Consider the following 21147-nt stretch of genomic DNA (forward strand, 5'->3'; position numbering starts at 1 on the left):
GGAGCAAGAGGGACAAAAGATGTGGTGCATGTGGCGTGTCATGAGAAGTCTTTGTTTTGTAAGCCACTACTTTATCCCTGTCCCTTACCTAGTCTGCTAGTATTCCTACACACCCAGCATGTAATTCTGCTTTCCTGTGGCCCCACATATAATGCCTCCTGTCCTGTGTACATTCTTCCATAATGTGCCATACCCACCAATGTGGCTCACCAACATGTAATGCTTTTTGCGCTTGATTTTAATATCCACCTCTTTCTTTAGGGTTGAAGCCCTGTTCTTAAAGTGGTATTCCCATCCCAGCATTCACATTTAATTTAATTCATCTGACATATACACGCATTTCTTTAATTCCATGTTAATAAAAACTGTTCCTGTGTGAAAATAACTTTTTATAAATTTAGCCCTGTTGTCCTTCAGAAACAGGATCCTTGGATGCGGCCACCACTGCACTCTTCCATCAGTGAACACGAGTGTTGAGTCCTGCCTGAGCACCTAGATTCAGCGATCATTACCACAAGACAGCTGTGAATCATGCTGTAACTCCCGGCTGCTTCATATGCAAAGACTGTTTGTTTCTTTGTGCAATCACTCCAACAGCGGTGGTCGTTTCCAAGGACAAAAATATAGTTTCAACATGAATACAGTTATGAGAAATTAACTTCACACAGGAACACTTTCTAATTAAATCCATTTGAAGAAATGTGTATATATGGCAGATTAATAAAATTAAATGTGAGTGCCTAGTTGAGTACACCCCTTTAACTCCCAATGCCTGTGACAGTAGGACAGAGTCTGAACAGTTCTGTGGGATGGTTGGGGTTGGTATATAAATAATTGGAAATGAATGATGGCTGCTGTCTGACTCTGGTACAATTCTCTATGGACAATACACAATTTACTCTTTTTTATACCTTTCCCAAGTTTCGGTTTTACACGATAACAGTTTGTCAATTAGAAGCTAGTCATATACAAGCTTTTAGGGTTATATAGGAATGTGAGCTCTAGGGGCAATAATTGCATCCTCTACATAGCGGTGTCTGTAGCTGAGTACAGTAGACTGTAGTGCTGATCCAAGCAGGATTCAGGCATTATAAAACATCTCCTGCCGTCTTATCCTTAAAAAACATCCTAATCCTCAGGACTTCTCTGGGACTCGGAGATAACTCTTCAACTGAAAGAAAATGTTTCTAGTTCAATATAATGTTTACTTCAAAATTTCTTCCTTTCTGTCTCCAAGGGAAAAGCACAGGATCTGGTCAAAGAAAAGTATATACATTACTTTGACAAATCCATGGTTGCATATAAATGAGAATCTGTAATGAGGTTTTTCAACACCCATATTATATCTGACAAGCCTCCATCTGACAGATTAATCCCCGCAAAACGATACATGGGGAACATGGACAAAATGATCACAGATAAAACTGAATGAAATAATGAGGATTCCTCAGCCTGATGCTGTGTTCTCAGGTCAGAGGGGTTTCTCACCTGCACAGAATCCCTCATCTTAATGAGTTCTCCTCCTCATCCACACATGGCTGAGGTCCTCTTGGTGGGTCAGAAGGATTTTCTTACTGCCAGTGTGTTCCAGTTTAGAGAAAGTACAAGTGAAATGCTTATTGTTTAGTAACAGTCTTTTCTATAATCTGACAATGGAATATGCTCTATGTCTGTTAGTGAGGGCACTGCGGGAATCTTTATGATGGAGTGGAAACTAGGTGGCGAGTCAGTTGCATTTTTGCATCGGACACTGACCCAGGGTTGGGAAGAGCCTAGGGCGCCAACCCCACCACCTACCCACAGGGTCGCCGTCCCAGCCCTCTATAGCAATAAGACACACATACCACTGATTACTGGACACAGGCAGCAATGTTACTGCTGTCTGCACCATCTGTGTGACCCAGATGGCGCCGAACAAGCTCATTCCATAGAAGAGAAAAACGCATGAGTGCACATAGGATATTCATTTCTTTTAACTTTTTTGCTGTGCTGTATATGTAATGGGTGCATGTGCTAAGCCACCTATATACAGGGAGCATGTGCTGGGGCCACCTATATACTGACAGCATGTGTTGGTATGGGTTTCCTATATACTGGTACCTTATGCTGGGCTACCTCTATACTGGTGGCATGTGCTGTGCTACATATATACTGGGGGTGCTTTCCTATCTAAATTAATGTGGAGGTGCTGGCGTTAAGTATGAATTAATGAGGGGTAAATTATACGGTATATTATAATTAGAGATGAGCGAGCACTAAAATGCTCGGGTACTCGTTATTCGAGACGAACTTTTCCCGATGCTCGAGTGCTCGTCTCGAATAACGAACCCCATTGAAGTCAATGGGAGACTCGAGCACTTTTCAAGGGGACCAAGGGTCTGCACAGGGAAGCTTGGCCAAACACCTGGGAACCTCAGAAAAGGATGGAAACACCACGGAAATGGACAGGAAACAGCAGGGGCAGCATGCATGGATGCCTCTGAGGCTGCTTAATCGCACCATTATGCCAGAATTATGGGCAACAGCATGGCCATGACAGAGTGTCAGAATGAGGCTAGATAGCATCCAATAATTGACCCTGACACTATAGGGAACGGCATGCAGAGGCAGCGGCAGCAGTGGCAGGCTAGAGAGTGTCATGGCGACATACCCTAAATGGACTCAGGTTTCACCAAAGGAGGTGAGCAAGAAGCGCTGAAATGATTTCCTATGTGAACAAAAGGTTGACGGTATATTTAGTCGATAACACAGCATGGTGGCGACATAGTGACCAAGTTCCATAACGTATCTGGTGAAACACCCGAAAAATGAGCCTGACACAGCTCGTTTGATAAAGGGACAACATGTGGAGGCAGCCATGGAGACGACTTCCATGATTAAGAGTGACTACTGGGGCATCCATATTGCTTCTATGATTGAAACTTCAGGTCTCCAGCATGGTGACAGATGGGCCGAGTTCCACTATGTATCTGGTGAAACACCTGAAAATTCTGCCTGACACAGCTGGTTTGATAAGGGGATGATGTGCTGCATATCCTCTCGTGCTCCAGTGTCTGGGGTATAGACAGTTGAAAGTTGCACATGGAGACATTGGTGGACGCTGTGGAGGATCGTGGAGGCGAAATGGACAGGAAACAGCAGGGGCAGCATGCATGGATGCCTCTGAGGCTGCCTAATCTTGGGATGGAGCTGGCGGTCCGCTGCCAGGCGAGCTTTCGCCTGTCCAAGCCCCTGTCTCTCGGCTCCTCCCCACCCAAAATGGGCCTGGGGGCCAGAAGCGTTTACTTTGAAAAAATAATAATTTTCAAAGCAGGCGGGGTCGTTTGAATATTTCACCTAGGAATAATGGAATAGCATAGTGGTTCTATTTTTAATTGTTTTTCGGAAATGGTTCCATGATTAAGAGCGACAGTATGGGGCATCCATATTGCGCTGCTATGATTGCAACTTCAGGTCGCCAGCATGGCGGCGACAGATGGGCCGAGTTCCACTATGTATCTGGTGAAACACCTGAAAATTCTGCCTGACACAGCTCGTTTGATAAGGGGACCATGTTTCCGACTTCATGCTGACCAGAGAGTTTTTCAACAGGCCAAGCAGCGGGATGGTGAGGCTGATGATGGCGGCATCGCCACTGACCATCTGTGTTGACTCCTCAAAGTTACTCAGCACCTGACAGATATCAGACATCCACGTCCACTCCTCATTGTAGACTTGAGGAAGCTGACTGACCTGACTACCAGTTCTGGTGGAAGTTGACATCTGGCAGTCTACAATCGCTCTGCTCTGCTGGTAAACTCTGCATAACATGGTTAATGTTGAATTCCACCTCGTGGGCACATCGCACAACAGTCGGTGAGCGGGCAGTTGGAGGCGGTGCTGCGCTGCCCTGAGACTGGCAGCATCTGTGCTGGACTTCCTGAAATGCGCACAGATGCGGCGCACCTTCGTGAGCAAATCAGACAGATTGGGGTATGTCTTCAGGAAACGCTGAGCTATGAGATTTAACACATGGGCCAGGCATGGCACATGTGTCAGTCTGCCGAGTTGCAGAGCCGCCACCAGGTTACGGCCGTTGTCATCACACAACCATGCCTGGCTTCAGGTTCAGCGGTGCCAGCCACAGATCAGTCTGCGCCGTGATGCCCTGTAATAGCTCTTGGGCGGTGTGCCTTTTATCACCTAGGCTCAGCAGTTTGAGCACCGCCTGCTGTCGCTTAGCGACGGCACTGCTGCTGTGCCTAGAGCTACCGACTGATGGCGCCATGCCCACGGATGGTAATTCGGAGGAGGAGGTGGAGGAGGGGTGGGAGGAGGCATAGTAGGCCTTTGAGACCTGGACCGAGGTAGGCCCCGCAATCCTCGGCGTCGGCAGTATATGACCAGCCCCAGGGTCAGACTCGGTCCCAGCCTCCACCAAGTTAACCCAATGTGCCGTCAGCGATATATAGTGGCCCTGCCCGGCAGCACTCGTCCACATGTCCATGGTCAGGTGGACCTTGTCAGAAACGGCGTTGGTCAGGGCACGGATGATGTTCTCTGACACGTGCTTGTGCAGGGCTGGGACGGCACATCGGGAAAAGTAGTGGCGGCTGGGGACCGAATACCGAGGGGCGGCCGCCGACATGAGGTTTCGGAAGGCCTCGGTCTATACCAGCCTATAGGGCAGCATCTCCAGGCTAAGCAACTTGGAGATGTGGACGTTGAGGGCTTGGGCGTGTGGGTGGGTTGCGCTATACTTACTTTTGCGCTCCAGCGTCTGGGGTATGGAGAGCTGAACGCTGGTGGATGCTGTGGAGGATCGTGGAGGCGAAGATGGGGTTTTCGCACGGGAGGTGTTTGGGCCGTGGTCCTGGGCAGGGGGCTGACTAGCAGATGACACAGGGGAAGGAGCAGTGGTGTGCCCGGCCGGAGGTGAACGGGCTTGGTGCCATTGAGTGGGGTGTTTAGCATTCATATGCCTGCGCATACTGGTGGTAGTTAAGCTAGTAGTGGTGGAACCCCTGCTGATCCTGGTTTGGCAAAGGTTGCACACCACAGTCCGTCGGTCATCCGGTGTTTCTTTAAAGAACCTCCAGACTTCTGAAAATCTAGCCCTCGCCACGGGAGCTTGACTACGGGCAACATTTGGCGCTGATGCACCAGCTCTGGCCCTGCCTCTCCGTCTGGCCCCACCACTGCCTCATCCAACCTGTTCTGCTATAGGACTCGCCTCCGTCTCAGAAGCACTGTGTTCACCCGGGCTATCAACCCAGCTTGGGTCTGTCACCTCATCATCCTCCGATCCCTCAGTCTGCTCCCCCCTCGGACTTCCTGCCCTGACAACAACTTCACCACTGTCTGACAACCGTGTCTCCTCATCGTCCGACACCTCTTTACACACTTCTTCCACTACGTCAATAATGTCATCATCACCCACAGACTGCGACCGGTGGAAAACCTGGGCATCGGAAAATTGCTCATCAGCAACCGGACAAGTGGTTTGTGACTGTGGGAAGGGTCCAGAAAACAGTTCCTCAGAGTATGCCGGTTCAAATGCCAAATTTTGCTGGGAGGGGGCAGACTGGGGGGAAGGAGGCTGAGGTGGAGGAGCTGGAGGAGCGCTGATTTCGGTGACATGGGTGGACTGCGTGGAAGACTGACTGGTGGACAAATGGCTAGAAGCATTGTCCGCAATCCACGACATCACCTCTTCACACTGTTCTGGCCTCAACAGTGCTCTACCACGAGTCCCAGTAACTTGAGACATGATGAACCTAGGGAGTGTAGCTCTGCGGCGTTCCCCTGCTCCCTCATCAGCAGGTGGTGTCTCACCCCGCCAGGACCACGGCCTCTGACCCCTGCAGTAGTTGGACGCCCACGTCCACGCCCTCGTCCTCTACCCCTAGCCCTCGGGTTAAACATTTTCCAAATTAAAGTGTAAACTTTTTTTTTTTTTGTGTGTGTTTTTTGTGTTTTTTTTTTTAAACAAAACGATGCTATCCTATTGCTATGGCTAGTTTCTAACCTACACTGACAGCACACAACTGGATTTTGTGCTGTGCCAGATGACTTTGAGTTATAAGAGAAATAAACGTAAAAAATAAATAAATCAGCAGACTGTGCCTAATACAAATCAAACCCCTAATAAATTGTCCCACTTCGGTCTTTGCGATGGATATGTGTATCACTAAGAGCTAAACACAACGGTCGCAAGTCTCCCAGCAAATTCCTCACAATATGGTACTAGCTGCACTACTAATGCCAGCAAGCCCAGCCACAAGCAAACCAAAAAAAAGGAAAATATAACGCTATTGTAGGCCTAAATAAGCCGTTGGGGTTCTCCTATGGCTATTTTCTAGCCCACACTCAAAGCACACTGCTTTGGCAGATTACTGTGAGTTCTAAAAAGAAATAAACGTGTTTGAGGTGGATGTGTGTCACTAAGAGCTAAACACAAGTCTCCCTGCAAATTACTCACAATATGGTACTAGCTGCACTACTAATAGCAGCAAGCCCAGCCACAAGCATACCAAAAAAAAAGTAAAATAAAACGTTATTGTAGCCCTAAGAAGGACTGTTGGGTTCTTGTAGAATCACTCCTGCCTAACACTATTCTAATAGAACACCCTAACGCTTTCCCTGACCAGCAGCAGCTCTCTCCCTAGCGGCTTCCAGACAGAGAATGACGCGAGCAGCGCGGGCAGGAGCTAGTCTATTCCAGGGTCACCTGATCTGGCCAGCCAACCACTGCTATCGATGTGTAAGTGTACCACGTCATGCTGGGTGGAGTGCAGAGTCTCCTGGCATGTGATTGGCTCGGTTTCTGGCCGCCAAAAAGCAAAACGGCGGGAGATGCCATTTTCTCGAGCTGGCGAAATACTTGTCCGAGCAACGAGCAGTTTCGAGTACGCTAATGCTCGAACGAGCATCAAGCTCGGACGAGTATGTTCGCTCATCTCTAATTATAATATATTGAGAAGTCACAGTGTATTATCTGTATAGGTAGGAAGCATATTTGTGGTCATTTTGAGGTGCACACAGTTGCTATCAAGGGGACATTATATTGACTGTGATTTTGTTAAAGGACGCAGTGCGGAGATGTTCTCCAGAGGCCACAGTCACCCAGGTGGCAAATTCTGCAATGAGAAGTCACCACCTGGAGAAGTTTCCATTACGTTCTCTACCTGAAGGAGAAGGCAACAATGAGGAGACTACCAGGAAGAAGACAAGGATGGACTAGGCCAACATAGACACGGAAGGAAACAGCTTCAGCCTATTTTGAGCAGTTAGTGATGTATGTGCCTGTCTGAAGGCAGTCCAGGTTTACAGTACATTTAATGCTGGTACAGGCGGTCCCCTACTTAAGAACACTCAACTTACATACGACCCCTAGTTACAAACGGACCTCTGGATATTGGTAATTTATTGTCCTTTAGTCCTAGGCTACAATAATCAGCTGTAACAGTCATCAAATGTGTCTGTAATGAAGCTTTAGTGTTACTCCTGGTTCTTATGACCACCCAACGTTTTTAAAATCCAATTGTCACAGAGACCAAAAAAGTTCTGGCTAGGATTACAATGATAAAATATACAGTTCTGACTTACATACAAATTCAACTTAAGAACAAACCTACAGATCCTATCTTGTATGTAACCCGGGGACTGCCTGCATATCTTTATCTGTGGTTATTTGCTGCTGATATATATATCTATGCAAATATATTTATATGTGAAAGATATTTTTAGGCTCTGTTTTTATGGCTTTCATTGTGTTCCTCAAATGACACCAAATTTATATAGGGTTAATTCTATATGTTGCTATCTTCTGATGTTATTCACTTTCCCTTGCTTCCTTGTACGGAGCTGTGAGTTTTGTCATTTTCTGTAGAAGTAGCTGATATTTTCTATGCTACCATTAGGGGACAAGGGTTTTATCCCTTTTAATGGCATTTTATATATGTTGGAAATGGCGAAAAAGTGGCATTTTGGAAGTTTGGGAGCCATTTTCTGTTATAGGGAGTAATCATCATCACATTTGATTATTGGGACGTGGCAATATATGAGTTCTAGGGAAAGGGGCGTGATTAGAACTTTTAGGTTTTTTTTTACTAGATTTTTAAGATCCGCTGGGGTACTTTAATCCTAGGTTGTCTGATAGATCCATATACCCAAATTCTATTGGATTGCAAAATATGGAGAAATTGCTATAGATGTGTAAAAGTGTGCCACTGGCACACTGCTACAGATGTGCAGCATTGACAGCTCCTGGAGTCTTATTAAAGGCAACTGATTGTTGCTGATGATGTCATGAGGAGGAACGGACAAAGCCAATATGGGGGGGTTAATTAACATCTACCATCAGATTCCTTGATGGTAGATGATTTATACTCACCTCCCTGATCCTACGCCCTTTTCAGTAACATGATTTTAGTATAAATAAGAACTACCACGTTTAGAAGAAATAAAGGTTTTTTAAATATTTAAATGAGCCTGAGGTGCTCTTCAAAGCACATCCGAGCTTATCCATCTCTTAATTTATTCACAGCTCTCCTCTTGCCTCCCGCCAACACTACGGGCAGAGAACTGGTGGCATCACCCGGCTCTTTGCAGATCTCCTGTACACGCTAATAACTGCGGCAATGTAAACAACATTGTATAAAGATTTACAGAATGTCTCTGCTCGGACTGTGGGAGTAGGAGGAGTGAGGAGGGCAAGCTCGGAGGTGCTATGCAGAGCACCTCAGGATCGTGTGAATATTATAAAAACTTTTATTTCTTCTAAATGCGGCCACATCACATCTACAGGGAGGGGAGAATAAATCATCTACCATCAGGGAATCTGATGGTATATGTTGTTTAACACTTGCAATCAGGCCTGTGAGCTCACGCCATACTTCAGTAACAGACATGTGATGTGCAAGTACATCACACGTCTTTAAGGGGTCAATATGTATGTAAATTGTATGTGTGCCATGGATATATGTTGTATGCGGACAGGTTGAGCAGTATCTGTAAAATGTAGGTAATGGGCAGGGTGGTGCCCCTAAAAAAGTGAGGGGGCTAGCAGGGGAAGAGGGCACATGAAATGTAAAATGAGTTTTCACCCTGTACCTATACAACCTAAAAGGATGGATATTAGTTGTAATTTTATAAGGTCTACCCTCTGAAGGTATCCATAAGCTTGATATTCCCATCAGTGCAAATAAGTTTCAAGATTCAGATCAGTAGTGATACCATTTGCTGCTATACAAGTAACGGTGCTGGGCTAGATGTACAGATATCTACTATTGGACTTCATATTTCAACTGGATATTATCAGGAAATTATTATAAACTAATGTGTATTGTATATAATGTATAGAGAGTTATAGTAATGTACTGAGCCACATTCTGGAAAATGCCACCATGCAGGTCTTTAAACGAACTTGATCAGGAATGTGATCAATACACTGGTAAGAGATCAGAGAGAGCATAAAATCTTTATAAATATGCAACACCCCTGCCGATGCAAGGCAAAGTGGTTGTTGCGAATACTTCCCAATATGTAGCTCACAACCTGTGTGGAGTCTGATCAACCCCACAACAGGTCACTACACAACACGGGGAAGACTGCAGCGGTAGATTCTGCCTGGTAAGGCAGGAGTTAATTGTTCAATGTGATGTCTTTCCATCAGCCAATCACACCTGTTATAATATTGTATTGTAAGCTGGGATGCAATTGGAGTAATAACCACCACCTCACCAGTGGGAGAAATAAAACCTCTGGTCAGGAAAGTTCTAGAGTCAGTCTAGTGAGGTGAAGCAGAATAGACAGACAGCAGTTGATCAGTAGTCTGACAGGAGTCAGTCAGACAGACCAGACCAGTCTGACAGGAGTCACCCAGACAAAGTAGTGAGACAGTATAGCGCTGAGTTAGTGAGAGTAAAGGGGTATCATCCTACCTTCAAGGGTGATATCTGAAGTAACCCAGGACAAGCTGAAGCATCCTACTAGGACACAGCTACCTCCCAGCTTGCCCTTGCATCCAGGCTGGTGCATCCCTTGCATCCCTCTCCAAGAGCATCCCCAGCCTGCTATCATTGTTGAGATTCGTTTAGCACGTTATTCACTGTTCCTGTTGCTTCCAATAAAGAACTGTAAGTTACTTTTGTACAACGTCTGCCTCCGTCTGATCCCTGCTAGTACGGCTGTCACCATCACGGCACCCTACACAGGGAATCATACTCCAGACCCCAAAGGGTTGCCGCAGGGAGAACCCAGGGAGAATACCACCCACTCCGGTATTCCCGGGCCCTGGCTGTCTCCAGGCCCCAAGAGAAAAAGGCTAGGCCCCGGTGGGGGATGTTGCAAATGTTGGCTAATCTTAACAATCATGGGGGATAGTGTGAGTTACAAAGTAACATTTATTACTATAGCTTTAGAGGCAGTCCCCGACTTAAGGATACCTGACTTAGACGGACCTTTCTGGCCCCTGTGACCTCTGGAGAAGCTCTCATGACCGCACAAAATTTTTAAAATCCAATTGTTACTGGGACAAAAAAAAATTTGTCTGGAGTTACAATTATAAAATATACCTGTTCTGACTTACATATAAATTAAACTCAAGAACAAACCTAAACACCCTATGCTACCGAGAAAGGAGTACCGGTATGTTACTTCCAAACACATCTAGAAGCTTTTAACTGCCTTCCCATATATAAAAAGGATTGGCCGATCCATCAGTGGAGAAGGTATTTCTTTTTTAGCAAAACATTTTTTTTTATCTACATTTATTTTTTTCTATTTTTTATTTCTGAGAGGCTGGATGCAGTCAGCCACAGCGATGCCAGTCCGCCTATAGAAATTCAATTGTTCAATGGACTTATCCATACTGTGAACCAACTAAATTACCGTTCTCCTGTGACCTCTGGTACCTCCTATAATGCAATCATGAATGCGTAAGGTGCAGATTACACAGTGGCGGCAAACACCGAGCCACCGCATGTACGCTGCAATCGCTCTCGTGTGACCTGTGGTGCGCCAAAAATGTCTTATCCACATGCGCGGAATATCGTCACCAGTCCACTATATCGAGTCCCGGCAGATGCTGAACAATCACCAACATGCTAAACTACTGTGGAAGATTCAGCACAAACACATCGCAGTGAGTTATAACTTCTGTGCTGACATCCTTTGTGTTGGTTTTCTTATCATCTTGTAAAAGGGACTATAAATACCTATGCCTAATTACTAGACACTTGTAGTCTTTATGTACATCCAGGGAAAAAAACATCGAGCTATAGGATACAGATATAATATATGAAGCTGTTTACCTGCAATTCTCAAAGTCTAAACAGTAATAGATTATATGTACTAACATGAAGTGTTAGTTTGTGATTGCTGTTTTTGTGGGATCAAATTTATGTGATGAAAAACATTTATGCTAAATAGCCTTTAATTTTATTTAATTGTATTAAATTGATGAAATATATTATATCATGTTGCATATTTACCATGTCCAATAATGCCAGTCCTCTTCATATGTTTTTTAAATGCCTGTAGAGGCAAATGGGGCTATGAAACAACTAGAAGGAACAGCTCTTTGGAATGAAGGAATGTTATGCGGCTCATCATTGGCCATGGCGGCTGGGAACGCGAGTCACATCTGAAGCGCTGGATAAACAGACCAGACATCTTTTATTTTACTGTTTAGTTTTATTTTTCAGATAAGATTTAAAAAAAAAAAAGAGAAAAAGGAATTTGATAAAGAAAATCCTTACACGTACACAGCAATGACATTACGATCCATTGAAAAAGTAAAAGCGCACGCACACAAGTCCCTTTAGTGGTCTCTTCATTCATTTTGTTAGAAGTGACATTAAAAAATAAAACAAACTTTCTTTGATAAGAGTTTGGCAAATAACTTGGTTTCGGAAATGCCACATAAACAAATGCTGCTGTTCACTCAATTTAGATCTTTAACTGTGGCAGAAAACAAGGAAGATGAAACATCTCTGCAGAGGGCTAATAGGTACGGCTATACCCTGACACTGTACAACGTGCTGTGCAATGACCGTCCCCTACTAATTTGCTTGATGAAAGGGCTCATGGTCTTCACAAAGCTGATGATTCTACATTATTGGATTCTAGTGTGTGAACGGTTAGCTGGGAGATCTCAGCAAACGCAGAGGTATATTGATGACAGGCAATAATGATGGACAGGTAACTGAAGACTGACTGACCACAGCCTTTCATAAAGCACACTAGCATACACAAAACCAGTACATTACCAGCATTTACATGATAGCCCCATTACCAGGAGAAAACTTCACTGTGCATCATAAGGAACATGTTGAGCTTTTTCTGTTGCAGGGGATGGGACAAACTTCATATCCTGTAGCTAGATGTGTAACGAGAAATATCCTACAAAACTCCAAGATATGAAAGAAGGAGCAGTTGTCTACAGTCTCTCTATCCAAATCATAGGCCGCTTTCACGTGCGTTGATTCAGGCTATAACAAAGGGACTTGTATGACTGCTGTATTTCACGAACTAAGACCCCCAAGCATCATAGTTATTTTTTTGAGTACAAGGCTGTAGTTCTGCACGGAGGAAATGACTCCTAACATCAAGAAACCAGGAATTTGGGTTGCCATATATGCGTATATTGCAAAACATTTCTTTGGGCAACATGATCGCTTGGTCTCTTACAACTGAATGTATTTACATATCTAATTTGTGATTCTGTATGGTCCTATTTATATGTTGCTTGTCTCTGGCCTCAGGGGGCTTATACGATTGAAACATGTGGAAGAACAGGTAGCAATAAGTTACTGCTTAAAATGCCATGTTGGCACATCACGGTGAATAAGTGGAATTTGGTTGTAGTTTGGGCACTCGGTCTATAAAAGGTTCGCCATCACTGGTGTAGATAAATGGGCAAGCATCTGCCTACAAATCGACCATTCTCCTGATATCATCTTTTCCTGTTTGTGTATCTAGCTTAAAAAACATGTTCAGATGTCTTCAGAAGCAAGACTATAGCAACACATAATACAGTTGTCGGCCATATTTTGCTTTGACTGACCACTGGCTCCCCTTTGATTTGCTTAGCATATATGTTTATTGCCATGGAGGGAAATTTCTGCAAAAAATTTCTCTCTTCAGAAGACAGTAGTCAGGCATCCCCCTGGACATCAACCCTCAGGTTGATTTGCATAATTTTAGACTTTTTTTTTGGGGGGGGGGGGGAGGGAGGGACAGGGCATAAGAAGCTAAAAGAAGAGCAGATCCTACCAGAGGGGGCACACACCTGATCCTGGTGGTAGATGTCCTTTAAGCTAATGTGTATGGTTAGTTGAAAATGGCCATGTTCATATACAGTTGTATTCAACATTTCTAAAATCAATGTATATGTGATTGTATAGAGGCCATTGGAAGGAACAGAATGTTTTCCTGTAAAAATCTAGAGAATTTCTTTAGAGAATTTTATGAGAATACTCTTCCTTTAATTTTCTGCTCTTTTGCCTCGCTATTTTCTGCTCTTGATGGTTAAAAAAAAAAGGACAGTAGCTGACTACCACATGTATTTACCACCAACAACTATTCCTCATGACCTCCCCACGCATGTCTTACTTGGCTGAATGTGTATTCTTCATAAGAGTAGGGTAATAAGGTGCTGCCAGACAGCCATGACAGCAGCTCACCTCCCTGGGGAATAACTTATCTGCCAATCATCACCTATAATGTTCTACATATAAGATGGTTGTCCGTTCTTGGCAAAATTAGTGGGTTTGATTGATGTTGGTAAAATATTTAAGAGCTTCTCTAGCTTCACAGTTGTTAGGAATTGGGTTGTAAAGCAATTAGATGTGTACAAGTGATCATAGAAACCCTCAGGGGGTAGATTTATCAGAGCGGTCTGAAAGCTGAACTCTTCTAGTTGCTCATATAAGAGCTCAGCTTTCATTTTATAAACAGCTGTGGGGAAATGAAAGCTGTGCTCTGATTGGTTATCATGGGCAACTAGAACAGTTCTGCTCTCAGACACTTCTGATCAATCTCCCTCTTTTTAGGGTTTTTGTTTTCCAAGTTTCTCTTGTATGACTAGACATTAGCAATTAACAGCTCATGTCTGACCATGGCGGTGTCTTATATTGCAACCAAAGTAAGTAAGCTGCAACACCAAACACACGCTATGCACAGAAGGGGCACCTTTTTGGATTATCGTGCTTCTGACCATATGGAACCTGTGTCATAATTGCTAAGTGATGAAGCTCATTGACCTACAGCAAGGTGTTTAATCCTGCATAAATGTTATTCATTTGTACAGTTGCTATTATCCAAGCTAAATGCTGCTCCATCTGTGTCAGGTTACCTGTCCTCAGAATCTGCTGGGTGAAGAAACAAGAGTCTGAAGCTTGAGTTGGCCCCTTAGGCCCTTACACTGTTCCTTATACATGCACAGAGTTCAGGAATATAAGAAAACGCAGAAAAGCAAAAATACACATTACAAAATAGAAACAATCTGCAGTGTTTTATATGGTGTGCTATTAAGTCCTTCACCTCGATCACATTCTAGAAATGGATATGTAGTGATAGGGCCAACAAATGCTTTGTGCTTACAATTAGAATAGTGTTCCATTCCTAATGATCAATGTGAACTGTAAAATTGGGCTCATAAGTACAATCTCTACTCGGATCAGAGTATACCGGTGCCCTGGGCAGTGACCAGTTTACAGCTTAAAGTGTATGCTCCTTTCTTATAGGGGCAGAAAAGTGGAAGAGGTGAAGGGGTTAATAGGTTAGCTTGTCATTAACCCCCTACAGAACAGGCAGAGTTACCATAACTGTTTTGAGGGACACAAGGTGCGAACACTCTTATTTTAATACAAAAGGCACAAATTCTCTCATGAAACATTTAGCAGCAGCGTTCTGGTTATACAGCAATATCAAGGAACACAAACAAGAGTCAGGCGGCTGTAGAGTAACATCTCAGTTTTGTCTTAGATGTGGTGCTAATCATAATCTCCTACTGACATGGATAAAGTGCATTTAGGTAAGGACAGACAAAGCGGTTTCCATCACTGGGCATCATACATTCTATACCACATGTGCACTTACCCCAACTCCCACCTCTACGATTCAGATGCACCTGCCCACGAGGGGCCGAATCACTTTCACCCTCAATATATATAAAAATCTGTTTTACCGTAATGACAAGTGCCGCTTCCCTGCTTCTGTTCAGTGTGTGACCAAACGGAAAGCAGTTTATAAAACTGGGAAGAGCACCACTTTTTTAAAAAAACATTTTGGGCCCTTAAAAGGGACAATTAAACCGGAACACACCTTTACCTGCCAGGTCGCTGGCACTGAGAGGGTTAATGACAAAATCTTCCATTAAAACACAGATTTCCTGTACCAATAAACAAATAGCAGTCATCTCAATAAATATCTCTGCATATTTATATATGTATATATAGATTCTACTTGTAATAAAATTCTTTTTATTCTGATAAATTCATCTGTGAAAGCATTTTCAATGTGTTATTTTCATTTGTCTCAAGTCCTTAAGTAAAGGCAGACTGGGCAGGGTCCAAACTCTGATGACTTTCTATGAACCATTCACAATACCTTGGTATTTATCATGCTGCACATTTTGGCTTTACAACCTTTAGTTATATGGTCAATCCGACAAATTCTCTTCAGCTCTCAACCAGTTCTATATTTTTGTGGTTTTCTTTTTTCCTTTTTTTTTACAATTTCATAATTTTTTTTTTATTTTTTGCATGCAGCGCAGGAAAGTCACAAAACCAGAACGCAAACAAAAGGTCTCTGATACTTCTTCCTTTGTGGAAGTTTTTTTGTCTTGTACATAATTTTTTCCTGTTTCCGTCTCACTTTCAATTGCTGATGTTTGGCTGCAAGGACAGAGGGTTCCTCACCCCTTCTACACAGGCAGATTTGGCCTTGTGACGTTATACTGTGTGTCTACAAATGGCCAGATCTCACAACAGACCCAAGCACTCGCCAATCCTCTCCCCAGTAGATTTTTATTTTATTTAAAACATACTGCAAACAATATGTTCTATGGACACAACAACCTATGAAAAGAGAACACACCATGATTCTTTATATGGCAACAATCTTCATCCACAGACATTCAACGCAGGCACTCGGCACACACATCAGCTATTGTACATGGAGTATACAGTTCCTTGGCTGTACATGGCTACATTTGGCCATGTGGTGTATATCATAAAGATGGGAGAGCATTACAAAAAAAAAAAAAAAAAAAGTAAAAGAAAAAATGTTAAATAAATAAACCTCCCAAAAACATAAAATTAATAAATAAATAATATTGTTTAGAGTCTGACATTTTTTTTTCTTTTTTTTGTTTTCTTTTAATCTTGCTTGAGTATTTTAAGGCTCTCTTAGTGGTGACAAGATGGATCCTTAGGCCTCCTCTGACCCGGATCCACATAAATAGAGAAGAGAGCCCTAGAACTGGTCAGCTGGAGTTCACATAACTTTCAGGTTTGAGTGTATATATATTTATATAGTTATGTTTATATATTTCCTTTCTGTTGTATTTGCCGTTCATGACAACAGAACAGTAAGTGTGCTTTATATTACAGTTGAGCAGAAAGTTAGCTGTGTCCAGCCTGGATAAAACAGTAACAGCTCTCTCGGATATATACCTGCCTCAGGCACAAGGCAACTGCCTTTCCAGAAGTCACCATCAGCAGGACGCTGCTACTGTCCTTGGTTTTTATGCTACTATACATCAATAGCAATGTATGTTTTGCCTTTGCTGACTTAGTTTTTTTCGTAAGTTCACATGTGTTTGCTTTGATTACATATATTAATATTTGATTTTATTTTACACATAATACTCTTTGTCCTTATTTTTCTGCTTCTTGTGGCCTCCTTTAGAGCTGTGCTGCTTCTCCTTCACCAGGGCCCCGTTGCTCTGAGCAGAGTTGCTGATGTAATTCCGTGTTTCATCCACCTGGTAGGACCCCTCGTCCCTGTTTCTGTACTTGTACATGGCATACAGGAGGATCAGGATGCAGAGAGCAGCGGCTGCCACAATACCAACGACCATCCCCGTCGTGCTGCTGGACTCCCGGACCACCTCGGAAGGCCCCGGGACCCGTCTCGTTCCTGGCATCGTGGGGTTTGCTGTGGGCACATTACGGAACATGGGGGATGTTATTAGCGGACTCCTGAGCTTTGTGCTGTCTAGCTCGTAGGCAGTGGGCAACGGTAGCAACACTAGATCGGGCTGGGGTTTGAGCTCATGGTTATTCATTTTGCCAGCTGGCACCATGGGCACCATCGCAGATGCAGACGTGGAATGTATCAGCTCAGGGGGCAAACTTGTGGTAGAAGTCCTACCAGGTTCGAAGGCTTTGTTAGGTCTAAAGTCCTTTGATCCCCATTTGGGCGCCTGTGATTTGAAGCCACCTTCGAAGAATGATGTGGAATAGCTCTTATCTGTTACCAAGGAGAGGGTGGTGTAAAAATCTTCATCATCGGTAGGGGGCAGGTTAGAGTCAAAGGTTTCCCCTGAGCCATACCCCGATATCACCAAGCCATCATCATCATCACAACCATCGCTGCCTTGGTCCGAATAGCAAGGTAACCCCGCCTCAGGGGTCACAGACAGGGAATCTTTGGTGGTCTCAATTATGGTCGGAAGTGGTCGAAAGGTAGGGGAGAGAGTGATGGAGGGTGTACGTGTAGCTACTGAAGGGGTATCTAAGGGATCCTCTACTAGGACAGGTATTACTAATTCACCTCCTGTAGAGATAAAAAAAAAAAAAAAATGAACAGAACATCATTGGCAACAACATTCATGTAAATAAAACTGTGCATAGATGGCATTAGACATGACCTACCCTTGCCTATCTGTCTGCAAGGTGATGTATTTATGTACACTGGTTGCTATTCTTGGGCCAATGAAAAAACAAAACAAAAAAACCCACAGGATGCCTGGTCATCATTCCCCATCAGCCTCACTCAATGTATGTGCAGTGTTCTTACTGTTGTGTATCATTGCATTCATCAGAAGTGTGTGGTTGCCATTTCTTTTGGATACCAACATGACCACTCCTGGAATAAATGGTTTGTTGAATGTTCTAGAATTATCCATTACTATACTAATTCTTGGAGAATCTATCTAACATGGTCTTCTTGTAGCCCAAAAAATGTTGACCTCTCAAGTATAACTCACTAAAATTTAATCTGCAGCAGTACTCATAGCTATTTAGTGTTTTATGGGTAATGGAACCAATATCCCCAAACATATAGCATTCAAAAGAAAATAATTGTGAAAGATACTCCCCACCCCTTAGCCAAACAGAAAATTGATATTAATTTAAAACCGAAACAAATAAATCACAGCAAATGCAAGTAAATAAATTGAACCACAGAAAGCAGAAAAGAAAACTAAAAGCTTCGAATAAACAGATGTGAAATTATAAAACTGAAAAGAAGGCAAAATAAAGAGCCCCAACCAAAGAGTAAAAAATGAGAACCAAAAATACCACGGACAAAAAATGGAAGAATTAGAAGTTAAAAAATACTTTACTGTGCAGTTGACTTACATCCACAAATTGCCCGCATGTTTTTTGGCATGTAAAAAAAATTTACAGAACAGAGTTGTATAAGAATGTCATAGAGATACATTCTTTTCACTAAGGTTTGTTTTCTTTCCATTTAACCAAAAATAAATGCAGTTTTAGTAAGACGATTGATAATCTGGAGCTGTCACTTTAGTTACAATCAATGACACAGGTAAGGTGACAAACACAGGACTCACAGCACAAAACACAAAGAGAAGGTTCCTGCAGCGGAAACTAATCACACACGGCTTCTGTCGTCTGTGGCTGTTCTCATCACTACTTCTAAATCTTTGCAGTATAATAGAAATTATAGAGGAGGAAATGGAGAGAAATTCAAATCAAACCTGTTAAAGTTTTTAGAATTTTGCTTTTTTTTTGTAATTCTATAGATTAATGCTGAGGAATGGTCACGTCATCTGGATCTGTTGCTATTCAATTTATAGCACGTTATAAAGCTTGTACTAAATGCGATTTGTATGGTTATTGACTTCATTTTGGGGAAAAAAAGAAAACGCCTAATGGATGGGGTAGTAGGTTGGTGGGAGGGGAGTTGAGAAAGAAGGGAGGTCAAATCTATGAGGACACTAGACATTGGATGAAAATGAGTAGGCCGAAGGTGTGAGTCAGTTGCCATGTCCATGATAAGGCGTTACGTAGTGATCTAGCAGCTTTTGAACTTCTGGCTGTAAGGAAGGGACAGGCAATATACAGAACAGAAAAAAACAAACAAAAAAACAAACAAAATGAACATTGGCATGCCCATCTAGGAAAAGAAAAAGCAAAACTCTAAACACTGACAGATATTACAAACCCTAAACTGCAACTTGTCCGACATGCAAATCTCCTTCACCTTCATCACCCACCCAGAATTAATCAAATCCACATCAAACAGTAGCAAGAAAAATATCAGACAGCATTATTTATATTTTTTTGTTCTATAAAAAACAACCCTCAAAAAGATTTTTTTTCTTCTACTAAAAAAATAAAAATAAAATTTAGAAGTGGAAAAAAAAATGAGAGTGAGATTACAACATGAAGAGCAGAGCAAATTTAAGTCACAACAGACGGGGCCTGAATCCAAGATGTTTATCTGCACATGGAACAATTTTAGCTGCAGCTAAGAATCAAATGTAAATTCAGTCCCGATGAGGACAGTAAGGGCGAAGAGCTCATACATTTACATGTACAGCAAAGTCACTGATAAGGTCCTAAGCCGGACACAGACAAAGTGGCAAATAAAGCAGCTAAAGTTGTTCCTTTTGGAAAATGCATTCGAAAAAATGGCAGCGTAGTTGGCGGCTCATTTTAATGCAGGGAGGGGGAGAATTTTGGAAACAAACCAAGCATCAAATAAAGGACATAATATTGGAGAATTACACTGACAAAACCACACAAAGGGGTAAAAAACATTCTTATCCCACAGGGAAGAGAGGCGTCCAGCCTCTGATGTCAGAACATAAGGAATGCTTGACACAGTTTTCCAGTTGATGCACACACAGACGGCACGGGTGCTGCAGCTGCCTCCTCTGAGGTTGGCTTGCTTTAATTTTCTTGGTGGTGCAGATTTGTAATGGGCAGCAAGCTGCCTCTTTACTGTGGATGTGGTCACTATGTAAGTGAGATTTTGCTCCGAAGACCGGCAAATCCAAATAGCATGAAATGCTCTTATCATCACACCTGACAAGGCTGTCTGTTTGTGCATGACAAATAAACAGGAAAAACTAAAGAAAATTGATTTCAATTGACAGTGGGTCAGTTCTTGGCTGCAGGATGTTGATGCATGCTTAAAGTTGCATTTAGGGAAAGTATACAAGAACAAACAACTAAAAATCCCAGCAAGCTTAGGGTGGTACAAGGTAAGCATGGCTGAACGCAGCATTGACCAAACAATTGCTAGAGGGTACACATGTAACAACACTTGTTATTCCTCAGCATATCTCCAATCACCATTCTCAGAATAGCCCCTGATCCTGGTAGGTGGAATGTACCACACAATGCCTCCCTGCTGGTGGGCTGCCCATCAGATCATAGCTGGAATGGAGATGATGCAGCCGGTCTCTGGTAGATCATCTAATACTGTGACATCCTTTAATCCTGCTGCATTATTGCCTGTAACCTGGCAGAGGACTAATGATAACCTGCCGTTTTCAACTAGAGGACTTCATTCAACCACTTTATCAATAACAGTTGCAGAAGACAAACACTTTTTGCTGCTACTCCAAACCAATATCTGTGAAACTAGCAATATGTGCCTAATAGGTAAATGGTCATGATGATATGTGATGTTATTCCTACCTCCCTCTGTGATCCTGCACTGATCCCTCACGTGTGATGCCAGCGATGTTTGCTACATCATCCTAGCTCCTCTTCTGTGATGTCAGTCATGTGAGATGCAATCACTATCCTCTCATTTGTGATGGGCATAGGCACGTTTCAGGAGGGCAGGGCATATGACCTTTCAGAATAAGACGCTTATTAGAAGGTCGTTAATGGGTTGGGTTTCTGTCACCTAGAACTGTTAAAGGGAATGTGTCGCCAATTCTCAAAATCTAACTTT

The 21147-nt window shown here is 43.1% G+C and overlaps 1 protein-coding gene across 16 annotated transcripts in view; it reads right to left on the bottom strand.

Moving 5' to 3' along the window:
- Positions 1-14673: 14673 nt before the first annotated feature.
- Positions 14674-21147, bottom strand: part of NRXN3 (neurexin 3) — a 311716-nt gene continuing 305242 nt past the window's right edge. For 12 of the 16 annotated variants that reach the window (XM_072116760.1, XM_072116762.1, XM_072116759.1 and 9 more), the window contains one exon: positions 14674-17766. In XM_072116760.1, coding sequence (XP_071972861.1) covers positions 16844-17766 — 923 coding nt within the window. In that variant the 3' untranslated portion in view covers positions 14674-16843. Of the gene's footprint in view, positions 17767-18572; positions 19274-21147 lie in introns of all 16 variants that reach the window. The other 4 variants (XR_011848911.1, XR_011848910.1, XM_072116764.1 and 1 more) reach the window with 2 other exon arrangements.

The sequence above is a fragment of the Engystomops pustulosus genome, chromosome 7 (assembly GCF_040894005.1).
Source record: "Engystomops pustulosus chromosome 7, aEngPut4.maternal, whole genome shotgun sequence".
Classification (NCBI taxonomy): Eukaryota; Metazoa; Chordata; class Amphibia; order Anura; family Leptodactylidae; genus Engystomops; species Engystomops pustulosus.